Source organism: Amblyraja radiata, chromosome 14, assembly GCF_010909765.2.
Source record: "Amblyraja radiata isolate CabotCenter1 chromosome 14, sAmbRad1.1.pri, whole genome shotgun sequence".
Taxonomy (NCBI): Eukaryota; Metazoa; Chordata; class Chondrichthyes; order Rajiformes; family Rajidae; genus Amblyraja; species Amblyraja radiata.
This window is the reverse complement of record NC_045969.1, coordinates 56,374,703-56,388,814: the sequence shown is the minus strand read 5'-3', so window position 1 is coordinate 56,388,814 and position 14,112 is coordinate 56,374,703. Positions and strand designations below refer to the sequence as shown.

At 43.5% G+C, this 14,112-nt stretch overlaps 1 protein-coding gene across 1 annotated transcript in view; it reads left to right on the top strand.

The window, feature by feature from the left end:
• cfap91 (cilia and flagella associated protein 91) overlaps window positions 1-14,112 on the top strand; it is an 81,354-nt gene that overhangs the window by 58,971 nt on the left and 8,271 nt on the right. Inside the window, exons 15-17 of the mRNA XM_033033415.1 lie at window positions 1,734-1,882; window positions 4,965-5,056; window positions 12,677-12,869. Coding sequence (XP_032889306.1) covers window positions 1,734-1,882; window positions 4,965-5,056; window positions 12,677-12,861 — 426 coding nt within the window. The 3' untranslated portion in view covers window positions 12,862-12,869. The remainder of the gene's footprint in view (window positions 1-1,733; window positions 1,883-4,964; window positions 5,057-12,676; window positions 12,870-14,112) is intronic.

Here is a 14,112-nt window from a genome sequence, read left to right as displayed (position 1 = left end):
TCCCCTCTCCCAAACCATCCACTGCTCCACGACAGTGCTGGAGAACAAAGGTGCCCATGATCTCGGTTTTCCATTTGAATTCAGATGGTGTGGACCATCAGGGACACCTCACTCTCTCCTCACCCCATTCACAGTCACTGTAACTGCAGCAGTCAAATAGGGTGGCACAGTGGTAGAGGTGCTACCTTACAACATCAGTGATCGATCCTGACAATGGGTACTGTTTGTACAGATTTTGCACGTTCTCCCTGTGACGGCGTGGGTTTCCTCCTGGTACTCTGGTTTCCTGCCACATCTCAAAGACGTGCAGGTTTGTAGGTCAATTGGCTTCTGTAAATTGTCCCTTGTGTATAGGATAGCATGGACTCAGTTGGCATGGACTCGGTGGGCCAACGGGCCTGTTTCTACACTGTGTCTCTTTAAACTCTAATCTAAACTAAAGCAATCAATGGGGTGGGAAATCTGAAGAAGCAGCACCAAAGTCCCAAGCGTATCAGATACGCAAGAGTGTCACGGTGCTCGCCGATCGACCTGCATGGCCCTGGGCAGTGATGTTGGTCTGATCCATTCGTAGCTTGACCCTTCATGTTCCTCCTGCCTTTGTTACTGGGTCAGTGGAAGCCCGGAGATTTACCAACTCTTGTGCACTTTTCCTCAGGCCCAGCGTTCCTGCTCTTAAATCATCCATTTATTCCTTAGGGGTGCAAATTGGTTTTAGGAACAATTGAATTTTTACCTTTTGACCTCCAATTGAAATAATGTCAGCATTTTTATTCTCTCTTCCATCTTCATTTCTCTTGCTGTATATAACCACATGGAATTTACCCAATTTAATCATTTCATTTGTTTCACATTCCATAGATTGCTTTGGTTAAGGGAATAGCCTGAATGTTACCAATGCTCCCTTGCTCTTGTTTCCAATACATTCAAGAAAACTCTTTAAATATAAATGAACAAGTCCAAATTATGCAGCAGGCAACAGGATTATCTAAGCAAGCAAAATTTGATCTATTTTTAAATTCACTGTGAACAATGCCAAAAACTTTGCTTGTTACTGGTAAAATGTCAATTTTGGACTGAAGGACTAATGCTAGTTATTGATAAGATATATCAGGTTTGGAATAGACACAAAATGCTGGAGTAACTCAGCGGGACAGACAGCATCTCTGGAGAGAAGGAATGGGTGATGTTTCGGGTTGAGACTTCAGGATTGGAATGATGGATTTTGGACTTGGCTTATTCCAAGTTAATTATTTTGTTTCCAAGTGTATGACAGAATATTGACTCAACACATTTTCATTGTAGTCCCGTAATGTAATTTAAGAAATCCCTGGTCATTGCACACATCAGACCTGCGATTCTGTTTGTTGCCAAGAGGATTGATAGAGACAACTGGATTGGGTATTGGGTAAGTGTGTCTTGAAGTGACATTAGTGTTTATTAGATAATTATTAACAACCCTGCAGTTTAAGTTGTCGTGAAGGGCCTTCAACCTGCACTGTTAAATCTGTGCCTCTTTCCACAGATGCCGCCTGACCTCCTGAGCATTTCCAGCATGTTTTGTTTTTATTTCAGACTTCCAGCACTTGCTGTTTTCCTTGTGATTTTCATTTCAATTAAGTTACTTGGTGCTGAGAATCTCAGTGGGTAAAGCAAGAAAATTGCTGCCATCACCTTTTGCTCTCTCGCTTACTTACTTACTCACTTGACATTCCCCCTTCTCTCTGGGGCAGGTGATTAAAGTGCACCAGACCACAGTGGACTCTTACTTGGAGGACGTTGTGTTGAAATCCATGCGGAACACAGCAGAAGAGCAGGCACGCCAAGAGATCCGCAAACTGGCCGACGAAATCAATGACGCCGCCTACGCTTCTGAGGAGAAGTATGCACCTAATAATTATTTACTTCTGTGTATTTAAAATTGATTTTGTAGGAAGTTCATTAATCTGACTGAAAAAACAAAGCTGGGTGCTGAGCTAGAAAATTATTGGTCTTTTCTTCCTTTTATATTCAGAGGACATAGGTTTAACCAGAGTTACTTGGATTTAATCAGAGGACATACGTTTAAGGTGAAGGGAAAAAGATTTAATAGGAATCTGAGAGGTAACCTTTTCACACAAAGGGTGGTTGGTGTGTGGAACAAGCTGCCAGTGGAGGTAGTTGAGGCTGGGACTATCTTAACGTTTAAGAAACAGACAGGTACATGGATAGAACAGGTTTGGAGAGATATGGACCAAATGCGGGCAGGTGGGATTAGTGTTACTGGGACATGTTGGCCGGTGTGGGCAAATTGGGCCGAATGGCCTGTTTCCACGCTGTATCATTCTATGATCAAGACTTATACCCTTGTATCTACATTGTCGTTACATACTTTACACGTTATTATTTAAGGTATATTTTAGTAATTAGTTTTTTAGTTTTAGGGATGCAGCATGGAATCAAATGAGATCTATTTGTGCTCAATTTATAAAAAAGCTAAATTACTGGATGTAACATAATACACAGTTGATTTTTGTCAATACGTTTTGATTGAATTGAAAGATAAAGTATGGAAACAGGCCCTTCAGCCCATCTTGAGAGAAAAAATTCCTCATTTGTTTAACCGACTAGATTCTGATAAGCTTTTTCCTACTGACTGGAGAATTCAAAGTTTTAAACTGGATATAGGGGTTGAAATTTCACAAAGATGAGAAGTTTTTGCACCTACAGGTTTTGCAATCTTTGAGCGATGGATGCAGAGTCAAAACGCATATTTAATAATGTAAATAGATTTTTGTGGTTTGTGGAAATAGGTACCACCATGAAAGGCGGTGTTGAAATTAATCGATAACCTTTTGAAGAAAGGCGGGAGAGAGAAAACAGGGAATTATAGACCAGTTAGCCTGACATCGGTGGTGGGGAAGATGCTGGAGTCAATCATAAAAGATGAAATAGCGGCACATTTGGATAGCAGTAACAGGATCGGTCCAAGTCAGCATGGATTTATGAAGGGGAAATTGACTAATCTTCTGGAATTTTTTGAGGATGTAACTTGGAAAATGGACATGGGAGAGCCAGTGGATGTAGTGTACCTGGACTTTCAGAAAGCATTTGATAAGGTCCCACATAGGAGATTAGTGGGCAAAATTAAGGCACATGGTATTGGGGGTAGAGTGCTGACATGGATAGAAAGTTGGTTGGCAGACAGGAAATAAAGAGTAGGGATTAACGGGTCCCTTTCAGAATGGCAGGCAGTGACTAGTGGGGTACCCCAAGGCTCGGTGCTGGTACTGTAGCTATTTACAATATATATCAATGCTTTAGATGAAGGGATTCAAAGTAACATTAACAAATTTGCAGATGACACAAAGCTGGGTGGCAGTGTGAACTGTGAGGAGGATGCTATGAGAATGCAGGACAGGTTTGGTGAATGGGCAGATGCATGGCAGATGAAGTTTAATGCAGATAAATGTGAGGTTATCCACTTTGCTAGCCAAACAGGAAGGCAGATTATTATCTAAATGGTGTCAAGTTGGGAAAACTGGAAGTACAACGGGATCTGGGGGTCCTTGTTCATCAGTCAATGAAAGTAAGCATGCAGGTACAGCAGGCAGTTGAAGAAAGCGAATGGCATGTTGGCCTTCATAACAAGATAAGTTGAGTATAGGAGCAAAGAGGTCCTTCTGCAGTTGTACAGGGCCCTAGCGAGACCACGCCTGGAGTATTGTGTGCAGTTTTGGTCTTCAAATATGAGGAAGGACATTCTTGCTATTGAGGGAGTGCAGCGTAGGTTTACAAGGTTAATTCCCGGGATGGCGGGACTGTTATATGCTGAAAGAATGGAGCGGCTGGGCTTGTATACTCTGGAATTTAGAAGGATGAGAAGGGATCTTATTGAAACATAAGATTATTGAGGATTTGGACACGCTAAAGGCAGGAAACATGTTCCCGATGTTGGGGGAGTCCAGAACCAGGGCCCACAGTTTAAGTATAGGAGCAGGGAGGTTCTACTGCAGCTGTACAAGGTCTTGGTGAGACCACACCTGGAATACTGCGTACAGTTTTGGTCTCCTAATCTGAGGAAGGACATTCTTGCCATAGAGGGAGTACAGAGAAGGTTCACCAGACTGATTCCTGGGATGTCAGGACTTTCATATGAAGAAAGACTGGGTAGACTCAGCTTGTACTCGCTAGAATTTAGAAGGTTGAGGGGGATCTTATAGAAACTTACAAAATTCTTAAAGGGTTGGACAGGCTAGATGCAGGAAGATTGTTCCCGATGTCCAGAACAAGGGGTCACAGTTTAAGGATAAAGGGGAAATCTTTTAGGACTGAGATGAGAAAAACAATTTTCACACAGATAGTGGTGAATCTCTGGAATTCTCTGCCACAGAATGTAGTTGAGGCCAGTTCATTGGCTATATTTAAGAGGGAGTTAGATGTGGCCCTTGTGGCTAAAGGGATCAGGGGGTATGGAGAGAAAGCAGGTACAGGATACTGAGTTGGATGATCAGCCATGATCATATTGAATGGCGGTGCAGGCTCGAAGGGCCGAATGGCCTACTCCTGCACCTATTTTCTATGTTTCTATGTTAAGAGTAAGGGGTAAGGCATTTAGAACGGAGATGAGGAAACACTTTTTCACACAGAGTTGTGAGTCTGTGGAATTCTCTGCCTCGGAGAGTGGTGGAGGCCGGTTCTCTGGATACTTTCAAGAGAGAGCTTGATAGGGCTCTTAAAGATAGCAGAGTCAGGGGATATGGGAAGAAGGCAGGAACGGGGTACTGATTGGGGATGATCAGCCATGATGACATTGAATGGCAGTGCTGGCTCGAAGGGCCGAATGGCCTACTCCTGCACCTAATGTCTGTTGTCTATTGAATGGCAGAGTGGCTACACGACGTTCAATGCTCCTATTTGAGTTTGTTGCAGAATGATGTAGGGATTTAATTCTGGTGCACTGACACTGTTCATTTTATTATTAGCCGGACGGAGCTGCAGTCAGAAGAGATTGTTTCAGAATTGGTCCATCGTTTCCTTATTCCAGAAGCATACAAAATGATCTCGAGGGACAGAGGTAAGAAATGTAAAAATGTGTACAACGCCAGTGAGAAAGATTTGCTTCAATATTCATGGAGTAAGAAAGGGAAGGATAGTTTTACGATTGCATGGAAAATTGTACTACCTGTTTCTCATGAATTTAATGGAATATCTCCGCCATTATTTTGGAACTTGGTTCCCACCCATGGCACCAGACTGGGCAGCTGCCTGACTAGCTGTTTTACTGGTGAGCAGTCCTGTAACAGGGGCGGCACAGTAGCGGTGTGGTAGAGTTGCTTGCCCTGTTGGGCCAGAGACACAGGTACGATCCTGACCTCGGGTGCTGTCTGTACGGAGTTTGCACGTTCTCCCTGTGACCTCTTGGGTTTCCTCCGGGTGCTCAGTTTTCCTCCCACACTCAGGTTTGTACTTTAATTGGCTTCGGTAAAAATTGTAAATTGTCCAGAATGTGTGTAGGACAGTGCTGGTATACGTGGTGATCGGTGGGCCACACAGCTTGTTTCCGTGCTGAATCTCGAAAGTATAAAACACTGGCCAAAGCTGGGACAGAGAGGAGGAAAGAAGACGCTGTGCATCAGGGCAGGGATATTGGGCTATGAGGAGACATTGAAGGCAAGCGAGGAAAGGTTCAGTGTTGGAAGAACATTGATGCGTGGACCAGGGAATACCCTCCTAAACCGGGAGGGATTCAATGATATACAGTGCCCTCTGTAATGTTTGGGACAAAGACCCGTCATTTATTTATTTGCCTCTGTACTCCACAATTTGAGATTTGTAATAGAAAAAAATCACATGTGGTTAAAGTGCACATTGTTAGATTATAATAAAGGCCACTTTTATACATTTTGGTTTCACCATGTAGAAATTACAGCAGTGTTTAGTGTTTCAGGGCACCATAATGTTTGGGACACGGCAATGTCATGTAAATGAAAGTAGCCATGTTTAGTATTTTGTTGCATATCCTTTGCATGCAATGACTGCTTGAAGTCTGCGATTCATGGACATCACCAGTTGCTGGGTGTCTTCTCTGGTGATGCTCTGCCAGGCCTGTATTACAGCCTGCCACCAGCTTATGCTTGTTTTGGGGACTAGTCCCCTTCAGTTTTCTCTTCAGCATATACAAGGAATGCTCAATTGGGTTCAGATCGGGCGATTGACTTGGCCACTCAAGAATTGACAATTTTTTAGCTTTGAAAAACTCCTTTGTTGCTTTATCAGTATGTTTGGGATCATTGTCTTGCTGTAGAATGAACCGCCGGCCAATGAGTTTTAACATAGACATAGAAACATAGAAACATAGAAATTAGGTGCAGGAGTAGGCCATTCGGCCCTTCGAGCCTGCACCGCCATTCAATATGATCATGGCTGATCATCCAACTCAGTATCCCGTACCTGCCTTCTCTCCATACCCTCTGATCCCCTTAGCCACAAGGGCCACCTCTTAAATATAGCCAATGAACTGGCCTCGACTACCCTCTGTGGCAGAGAGTTCCAGAGATTCACCACTCTCTGTGTGAAAAAAGTTCTTCTCATCTCGGTTTTAAATGATTTCCCCCTTATCCTTAAGCTGTGACCCCTTGTCCTGGACTTCCCCAACATCGGGAGCAACCTTCCTGCATCTAGCCTGTCCAACCCCTTAAGAATTTTGTACGTTTCTATAAGATCCCCTCTCAATCTCCTAAATTCTAGAGAGTATAAACCAAGTCTATCCAGTCTTTCTTCATAAGACAGTCCTGACATCCCAGGAATCAGTCTGGTGAACCTTCTCTGCACTCCCTCTATGGCAATAATGTCCTTCCTCAGATTTGGAGACCAAAACTGTACGCAATACTCCAGGTGTGGTCTCACCAAGACCCTGTACAACTGCAGTAGAACCTCCCTGCTCCTATACTCAAATCCTTTTGCTATGAAAGCTAACATTCCATTCGCTTTCTTCACTGCCTGCTGCACCTGCATGCCCACTTTCAATGACTGGTGTACCATGACACCCAGGTCTCGCTGCATCTCCCCTTTTCCTAGTCGGCCACCATTTAGATAATAGTCTGCTTTCCTGTTTTTGCCACCAAAATGGATAACCTCACATTTATCCACATTATACTGCATCTGCCAAACATTTGCCCACTCACCCAGCCTATCCAAGTCACCTTGCAGTCTCCTAGCATCCTCCTCACAGCTAACACTGCCCCCCAGCTTAGTGTCATCCGCAAACTTGGAGATATTGCCTTCAATTCCCTCATCCAGATCATTAATATATATTGTAAATAGCTGGGGTCCCAGCACTGAGCCTTGCGGTACCCCACTAGTCACTGCCTGCCATTGTGAAAAGGACCCGTTTACTCCTACTCTTTGCTTCCTGTTTGCCAGCCAGTTCTCTATCCACATCAATACTGAACCCCCAATGCCGTGTGCTTTAAGTTTGTATACTAATCTCTTATGTGGGACCTTTTTGAAAGCCTTCTGGAAGTCCAGATACACCACATCCACTGGTTCTCCCCTATCCACGCTACTAGTTACATCCTCGAAAAATTCTATAAGATTCGTCAGACATGATTTACCTTTTGTAAATCCATGCTGACTTTGTCCAATGATTTCACCACTTTCCAAATGTGCTGCTATCCCATCTTTAATAACTGACTCTAGCAGTTTCCCCACTACCGATGTTAGACTAACTGGTCTGTAATTCCCCGTTTTTTCTCTCCCTCCCTTCTTAAAAAGTGGGGTTACGTTTGCTACCCGCCAATCCTCAGGAACTACTCCAGAATCTAAAGAGTTTTGAAAGATTATTACTAATGCATCCACTATTTCTGGAGCTACTACCTTAAGTACTCTGGGATGCAGCCTATCTGGCCCTGGGGATTTATCGGCCTTTAATCCATTCAATTTACCCAACACCACTTCCCGGCTAACCTGGATTTCACTCAATTCCTCCAACTCCTTTGACCCGCGGTCCCCTGCTATTTCCGGCAGATTATTTATGTCTTCCTTAGTGAAGACGGAACCAAAGTAGTTATTCAATTGGTCCGCCATATCCTTGTTCCCCATGATCAACTCACCTGTTTCTGACTGCAAGGGACCTACATTTGTTTTAACTAATCTCTTTCTTTTCACATATCTATAAAAACTTTTGCAGTCAGGTTTTATGTTCCCTGCCAGTTTTCTTTCATAATCTATTTTTCCTTTCCTAATTAAGCCCTTTGTCCTCCTCTGCTGGTCTCTGAATTTCTCCCAGTCCTCCGGTATGCTGCTTTTTCTGGCTAATTTGTACGCATCATCCTTTCCCTGATTTCCCAGATACTATCCCTGATTTCCCTTGTTATCCACGGATGCACTACCTTCCCTGATTTATTCTTTTGCCAAACTGGGATGAACCAGAGTTTTGAGGCAATTGTTTGAATTTGAGCAGATAAGATGTATATATACACTTCAGAATTAATTATGCTACTACCATCAGCAGTTGTATCATCAATGAAGATAAGTGAGCCAGTACCTTCAGCAGCCATACATGCCCAGGCCATAACACCCCCACCACCGTGTTTCACAGATGAGGTGGTATGCTTTGGATCTTGGGCGGTTCCTCCTCTCCTCCATACTTTGCTCTTGCCTTCACTCTGATACAAGTTAATCTTCGTCTCATCTGTCCACAAGACCTTTTTCCAGGACTGTGGTTGCTCTTTTAAGTACTTCTTGGCAAACTGTAACCTGGCCATCCTATTTTTGCAGCTAACCAGTGGTTTGCATCTTGCAGTGTAGCCTCTGTATTTCTGTTCATGAAGTCTTCTGCGGACAGTGGTCATTGGCAAATCCACACCTGACTCCTGAATGTTTCTGATCTGTCGGACAGGTGTTTATGGATTTTAATTTATTATAGAGAGAATTCCTCTGTCATCAGCTGTGGAGGTCTTCCTTGGCCTGCCAGTCCGTTTGCGATTATTTAGTAAGCTCACCAGTGCTCTTTTTCTTCTTAATGATGTTCCAAACAGTTGATTTTGGTAAGCCTAAGGTTTGGCTGATGTCTCTAACAGTTTTATTCTTGTTTCTCAGTCACATAATGGCTTCTTTGTCTTTCATTGGCACAACTTTGGTCCTCATGTTGATAAACAGCAATAAAAGTTTCCAACGGTGATGGAAAGACTGGAGGAAAGACTAGGTGCTGAGAGCTCTCTTGTACCTGCATTAAGGAGGCATTTAAACACACCTGAGCAATTACAAATGCCTGTGAAGCCATGTGTCCCAAACATTATGGTGCCCTGAAATGGGGGAACTATGTATAAACACAGCTGTAATATCTACATGGTGAAACCAAAATGTATAAAAAGATCCTTTTATAAAATCTGACAATGTGCACTTTAACCACATGTTATTTTTTTTCTATTACAAATCTCAAATTGTGGAGTACAGAGGCAAATAAATAAATGATGGGTCTTTGTCCCAAACATTATGGAGGGCACTGTAAGTTCATAAGCCATAGGAGCAGAATTAGGCCATTCGGCCAACAAGTCTACTCCGCCATTCAATCATGGCTGATTTATCTTTCCCTTTCATCCCCATTCTCCTACCTTCGCCTCATAACCCCTGACACTGTTACCAATCAAGAATCTGCCAATTTCCATCTTAAAATATCCATTGACGGCCTCCACAGCCGTTTGTGGCAATGAATTCCACAGATTCACCATCCTCTGACTAAAGAAATGTCTTCTCATCTCCGTTCTAAACATACGTCCTTTTATTCTGAGACTATAACCTCTAGTCCTAGACTCTCCCACTAGTAGAAACATCCTCTCCTCATTCACTCTATGCAGGCCTTTGACTATCGGTAAGTTTTAATTAGGTCCCCTCCCTCATCCTTCTAAACTCCAGCGAGTACAGGCCCAGTGCCTGGGATCATTGTCGTAAATCTGCTCTGGACCCTCTCCACCACCAGCACATCTTTCCTCAGATATGGGGCCCAAAACTGCTCAGAATACTCCAAATGCGGCCTGATCAGTGCCGTATAAAGCCTCAGCATTACATCTCTGTTTTGTATTCCTGCCCCCTCGAAATAAATGCTAGTAGTGCATTTGCCTTCCTTACTACCGTTTCAACTTGCAAAGAAACATTTTGGGAATCCTGCACCAGCACTTCCAAGTCCCTTTGCCTCCCGATTTTTGAATTCTCTCCCCATTATAAAATAATCTACGCATTTATTCCTACCACCAAAATGCATGACTCCACACTTTGCTACACTATATTCCATCTGCCACTTCTCAGTCCACTCTCCGAACCTGTTCAAGTCCTTCTGCAGAGTCCCTGTTTTCTCTACACTACCTGCCCCTCTACCTATCTTCCTATAATCTGCAAACATGGCCACAAAGCCTTCAGCTCCCTCGTCCCAATCATTAATATACATCGTGAAGAACAGTGGCCCCAGCACCAACCCCTGTGGAACTCCACTAGTCACTGGCAGGCATCCAGAAAAATAACATTTATTGCCACACACTGCCTTCCGCCATCCTGCAAACCTGATATCCATGCTAGTATTTTCTCTCTGATACCATGGGCTCTCATCTTGTTTAGCAGCCTCACGTGTGACACCTTATCAAAGGCGTTCTGACAATCCAGGTAAATCACATCCACTGACTCACCTTTGTCTGTCCTACTATTTACTTCCTCAAATAATTCCAGCAGGTTCGTCAGGCAAGATCTCCCTTTCACAAAACCATGTTGACTTTGGCCTGTTTTATCGTGTGCTTCTAAATACTCAGAAACCTGGTCTTTTATAATGGACTTTAAAATGTTACCAACCACTGAAGTCAGGCTAATCGGCCTACAGTCTCCACTCCTCTGCCTTCTTGAACAGCACAGTAATATTTGCAATTCTCCAATCATCTCGAATCATCCCTGATTTTAATAATAATAATAATAACTTTATTTATAAAGCGCTTTAAACAACCGCAGTTGCCACAAAGTGCTGTACATGAGAACTCATGGACAAAAAGTTATTACAAACCATTAAAAACCGTAAAACGAAGGACTAAAAAACAGTAAAAATTAAAAGACATTAAAAGCACTAAGAACAGGAGCAATGCCTCAGCCAGTGTCGAAAGCCAGAGAATAAAAATGAGTTTTTAGGGAGGATTTGAAGATGGACAGTGAGGGGGCCTGTCTGATGTGCAACGGCAAGGTGTTCCAAAGTGCCGGAGCAGCAACAGAAAAGGCTCTATCCCCTCTGAGCTTCCGCTTAGACTGTGGTACCTCATCTATGATCTTCTATGATCATAACTAATGCCTCCACCACCTCTTTCAGAACCCTGGGGTGCAGTCCATTGGTCCAGATGACTGATCCATTTTCAGATCTTTCAGTTTCCCAAGCACCTTCCCTTTCGTGATGTTTAAGAAGGAACTGCAGATGCCGGAAAAATCAAAGGTAGATAAAAATGCTGGGGAAACTCAGCGGGTGAAGCAGCATCCACGGAGCGAAGGAAAAGGTGACGTTTCGTCTTGAGTCTGAAGAAGGGTCTCGACCTGTAACGTCACCTTTTCCTTTGCTCCATAGATGCTGCGTCACCTGCTGAGTTTCTCCAGCATTTTTATCTTCCTTCTCTTTAGTGATAGTCATTCCACTAACTTCCACCCCTGACTCTCTTGAATTTCAAGCATGTTGCTGTGAAGACTGATGCAAAAAAGTTATTCAACTCCTCTGCCATTTCCATATTCCCCATTATCACTTCTCCTGCATCATTCTCCAGTGGCCCAACGTCCACTCTTGCCTCTTTCCTACTCTTTATATAAGTGAAGAAACTCTTGCTATCCTCTTTTATATTATCTTTCTTCTTTCTATCTAACTTACTTTCTTAATAGCTTATATTTCATCTTTTCTCCCCGTATTGCCTTTTTAGTTACCTTTTGTTGTTTTGAAAAAGCTTCCCAATCCTCCATCTTACCACAAATTTTTGCAATGTTATATGCCTTCTCTTTTAGTTTTATGCTGTCTTTGACTTCCCTTGTCAGCCACGGTCACCTCATTCTCCCCCCAGAACCTTTCTTCCTCTTTGGAATGAAAGGTTCCTGGGCCTCACTCCATTGTCAGAGTGAGGCCCAGCGCAAGTTGGAGGAACAGCACCCCATATTTCGCTTGGGCAGCTTACACCCCAGTGGTATGAATATTGACTTCTCTAACTTCAAGTAACCCTTGCTTTCCATCTCCATCCCTGCCCCATCCAAGTTCAAGACTAGTTTGACTCTCCTCCTGATTACCTTTTATCTCCATGTGCCTCATTGTCACCTTCCCCCAGCTAACAACAATCTATTCTACATTTTCCTCGATCTTCATCCCCTTTGATCTCTCGTTGTCACGCCTTACCCTTCCATATCTCTGTGTCTCCCTCTCCCCCGACTCTCGGTCTGAAGAAGGGTCTCCACCAGAAACGTCACCCATTCCTTCTCTCCAGAGATGCTGTCTGTCCCGCTGAGTCTATCTTACTATCTTCACTGTGTTCATGAAAAAAACAACACCATGGGTTGTGCCAGAAGCTGCATTCTCTAATTTCACTATCCAATTACATAGAGAGGTTTTCATTTTAAAAGTGCCTTTAATTTTGCAGTAGTTTCATCATCTCTATTCAAACTCATGATCATTTATTTCCTATTCCTCCAACAGTAAAATTGTTCCAGAGTCGGCACCGACTGGCTGCTCACCGCATTATTCATGATGAGACCAAGCAGCTTATTACAGTGACCAACGTTCCCGTGCCTCCACCCGAAACAGCCCCCAGGAAAGCTGCAACCGATGTCATCAAATCTACCATGATCGAGGTGGAAGAGAGAATGAAACGGGATGGATAAATCATAAAGTGAGAAAGTTACACTTTTTAAATATGCATCTGAGATTGCTGGGGGTCAATAGTAGCAAAGCTGAGGACATTTCTCACTCAATTAGAACTCGTCCTGCTTTTATCCCTAGATTCCCTGGTATCTTGAAATTCTTGTAGGCTATGGAAAGCATAATACGTGGCTGTCACCCACAGAACACATACAATAACTCATTATGTCATTAAGCTAGAAAGCACACAGAGGATTTACGAGGATGTTGCCAGTTCTCGAGGGCCTGAGCTATAGGGAGAGGTTGGGCAGTCTCAGACTTTCTTCCTTGGAGTGCAGTTGGCTGAGGGCTGCTCTTATAGAGGTGTATAAAATCATGAGGAGAATAGAAAGGGTGAAATGCAGAGGTTTCATAGAAACATAGAAACATAGAAAATAGGTGCAGGAGTAGGCCATTCGGCCCTTCGAGCCTGCACCGCCATTCAATATGATCATGGCTGATCATCCAACTCAGTATCCTGTACCTGCCTTCTCTCCATACCCCCTGATCCCTTTAGCCACAAGGGCCACATCTAACTCCCTCTTAAATATAGCCAATGAACTGGCCTCAACTACCTTCTGTGGCAGAGAATTCCAGAGATTCACCACTCTCTGTGTGAAAAATGTTTTCCTCATCTCAGTCCTAAAAGATTTCCCCCTTATCCTTAAACTGTGACCCCTTGTTCTGGACTTCCCCAACACCGGGAACAATCTTCCTGCATCTAGCCTGTCCAACCCCTTAAGAATTTTGTACGTTTTTATAAGATCCCCCCTCAATCTTCTAAATTCTAGTGAGTACAAGCCGAGTCTATCCAGTCTTTCTTCATATGAAAGCATGACATCCCAGGAATCAGTCTGGTGAACCTTCTCTGTACTCCCTCTATGGCAAGAATGTCTTTCCTCAGATTAGGAGACCAAAACTGTACGCAATACTCCAGGTGTGGCATCATCAAGACCCTGTACAACTGCAGTAGAACCTCCCTGCTCCTATACTCAAATCCTTTAGCTATGAATGCTAACATACCATTCGCATTCTTCACTGCCTGCTGCACCTGCATGCCTACTTTTAATGACTGGTGTACCATGACACCCAGGTCTTGTTGCATCTCCCCTTTTCCTAATCGGCCACCATTCAGATAAAAGTCTACTTTCCTGTTTTTGCCACCAAAGTGGATAACCTCACATTTATCCACATTATACTGCATCTGCCATGCATTTGCCCACTCACCCAGCCTA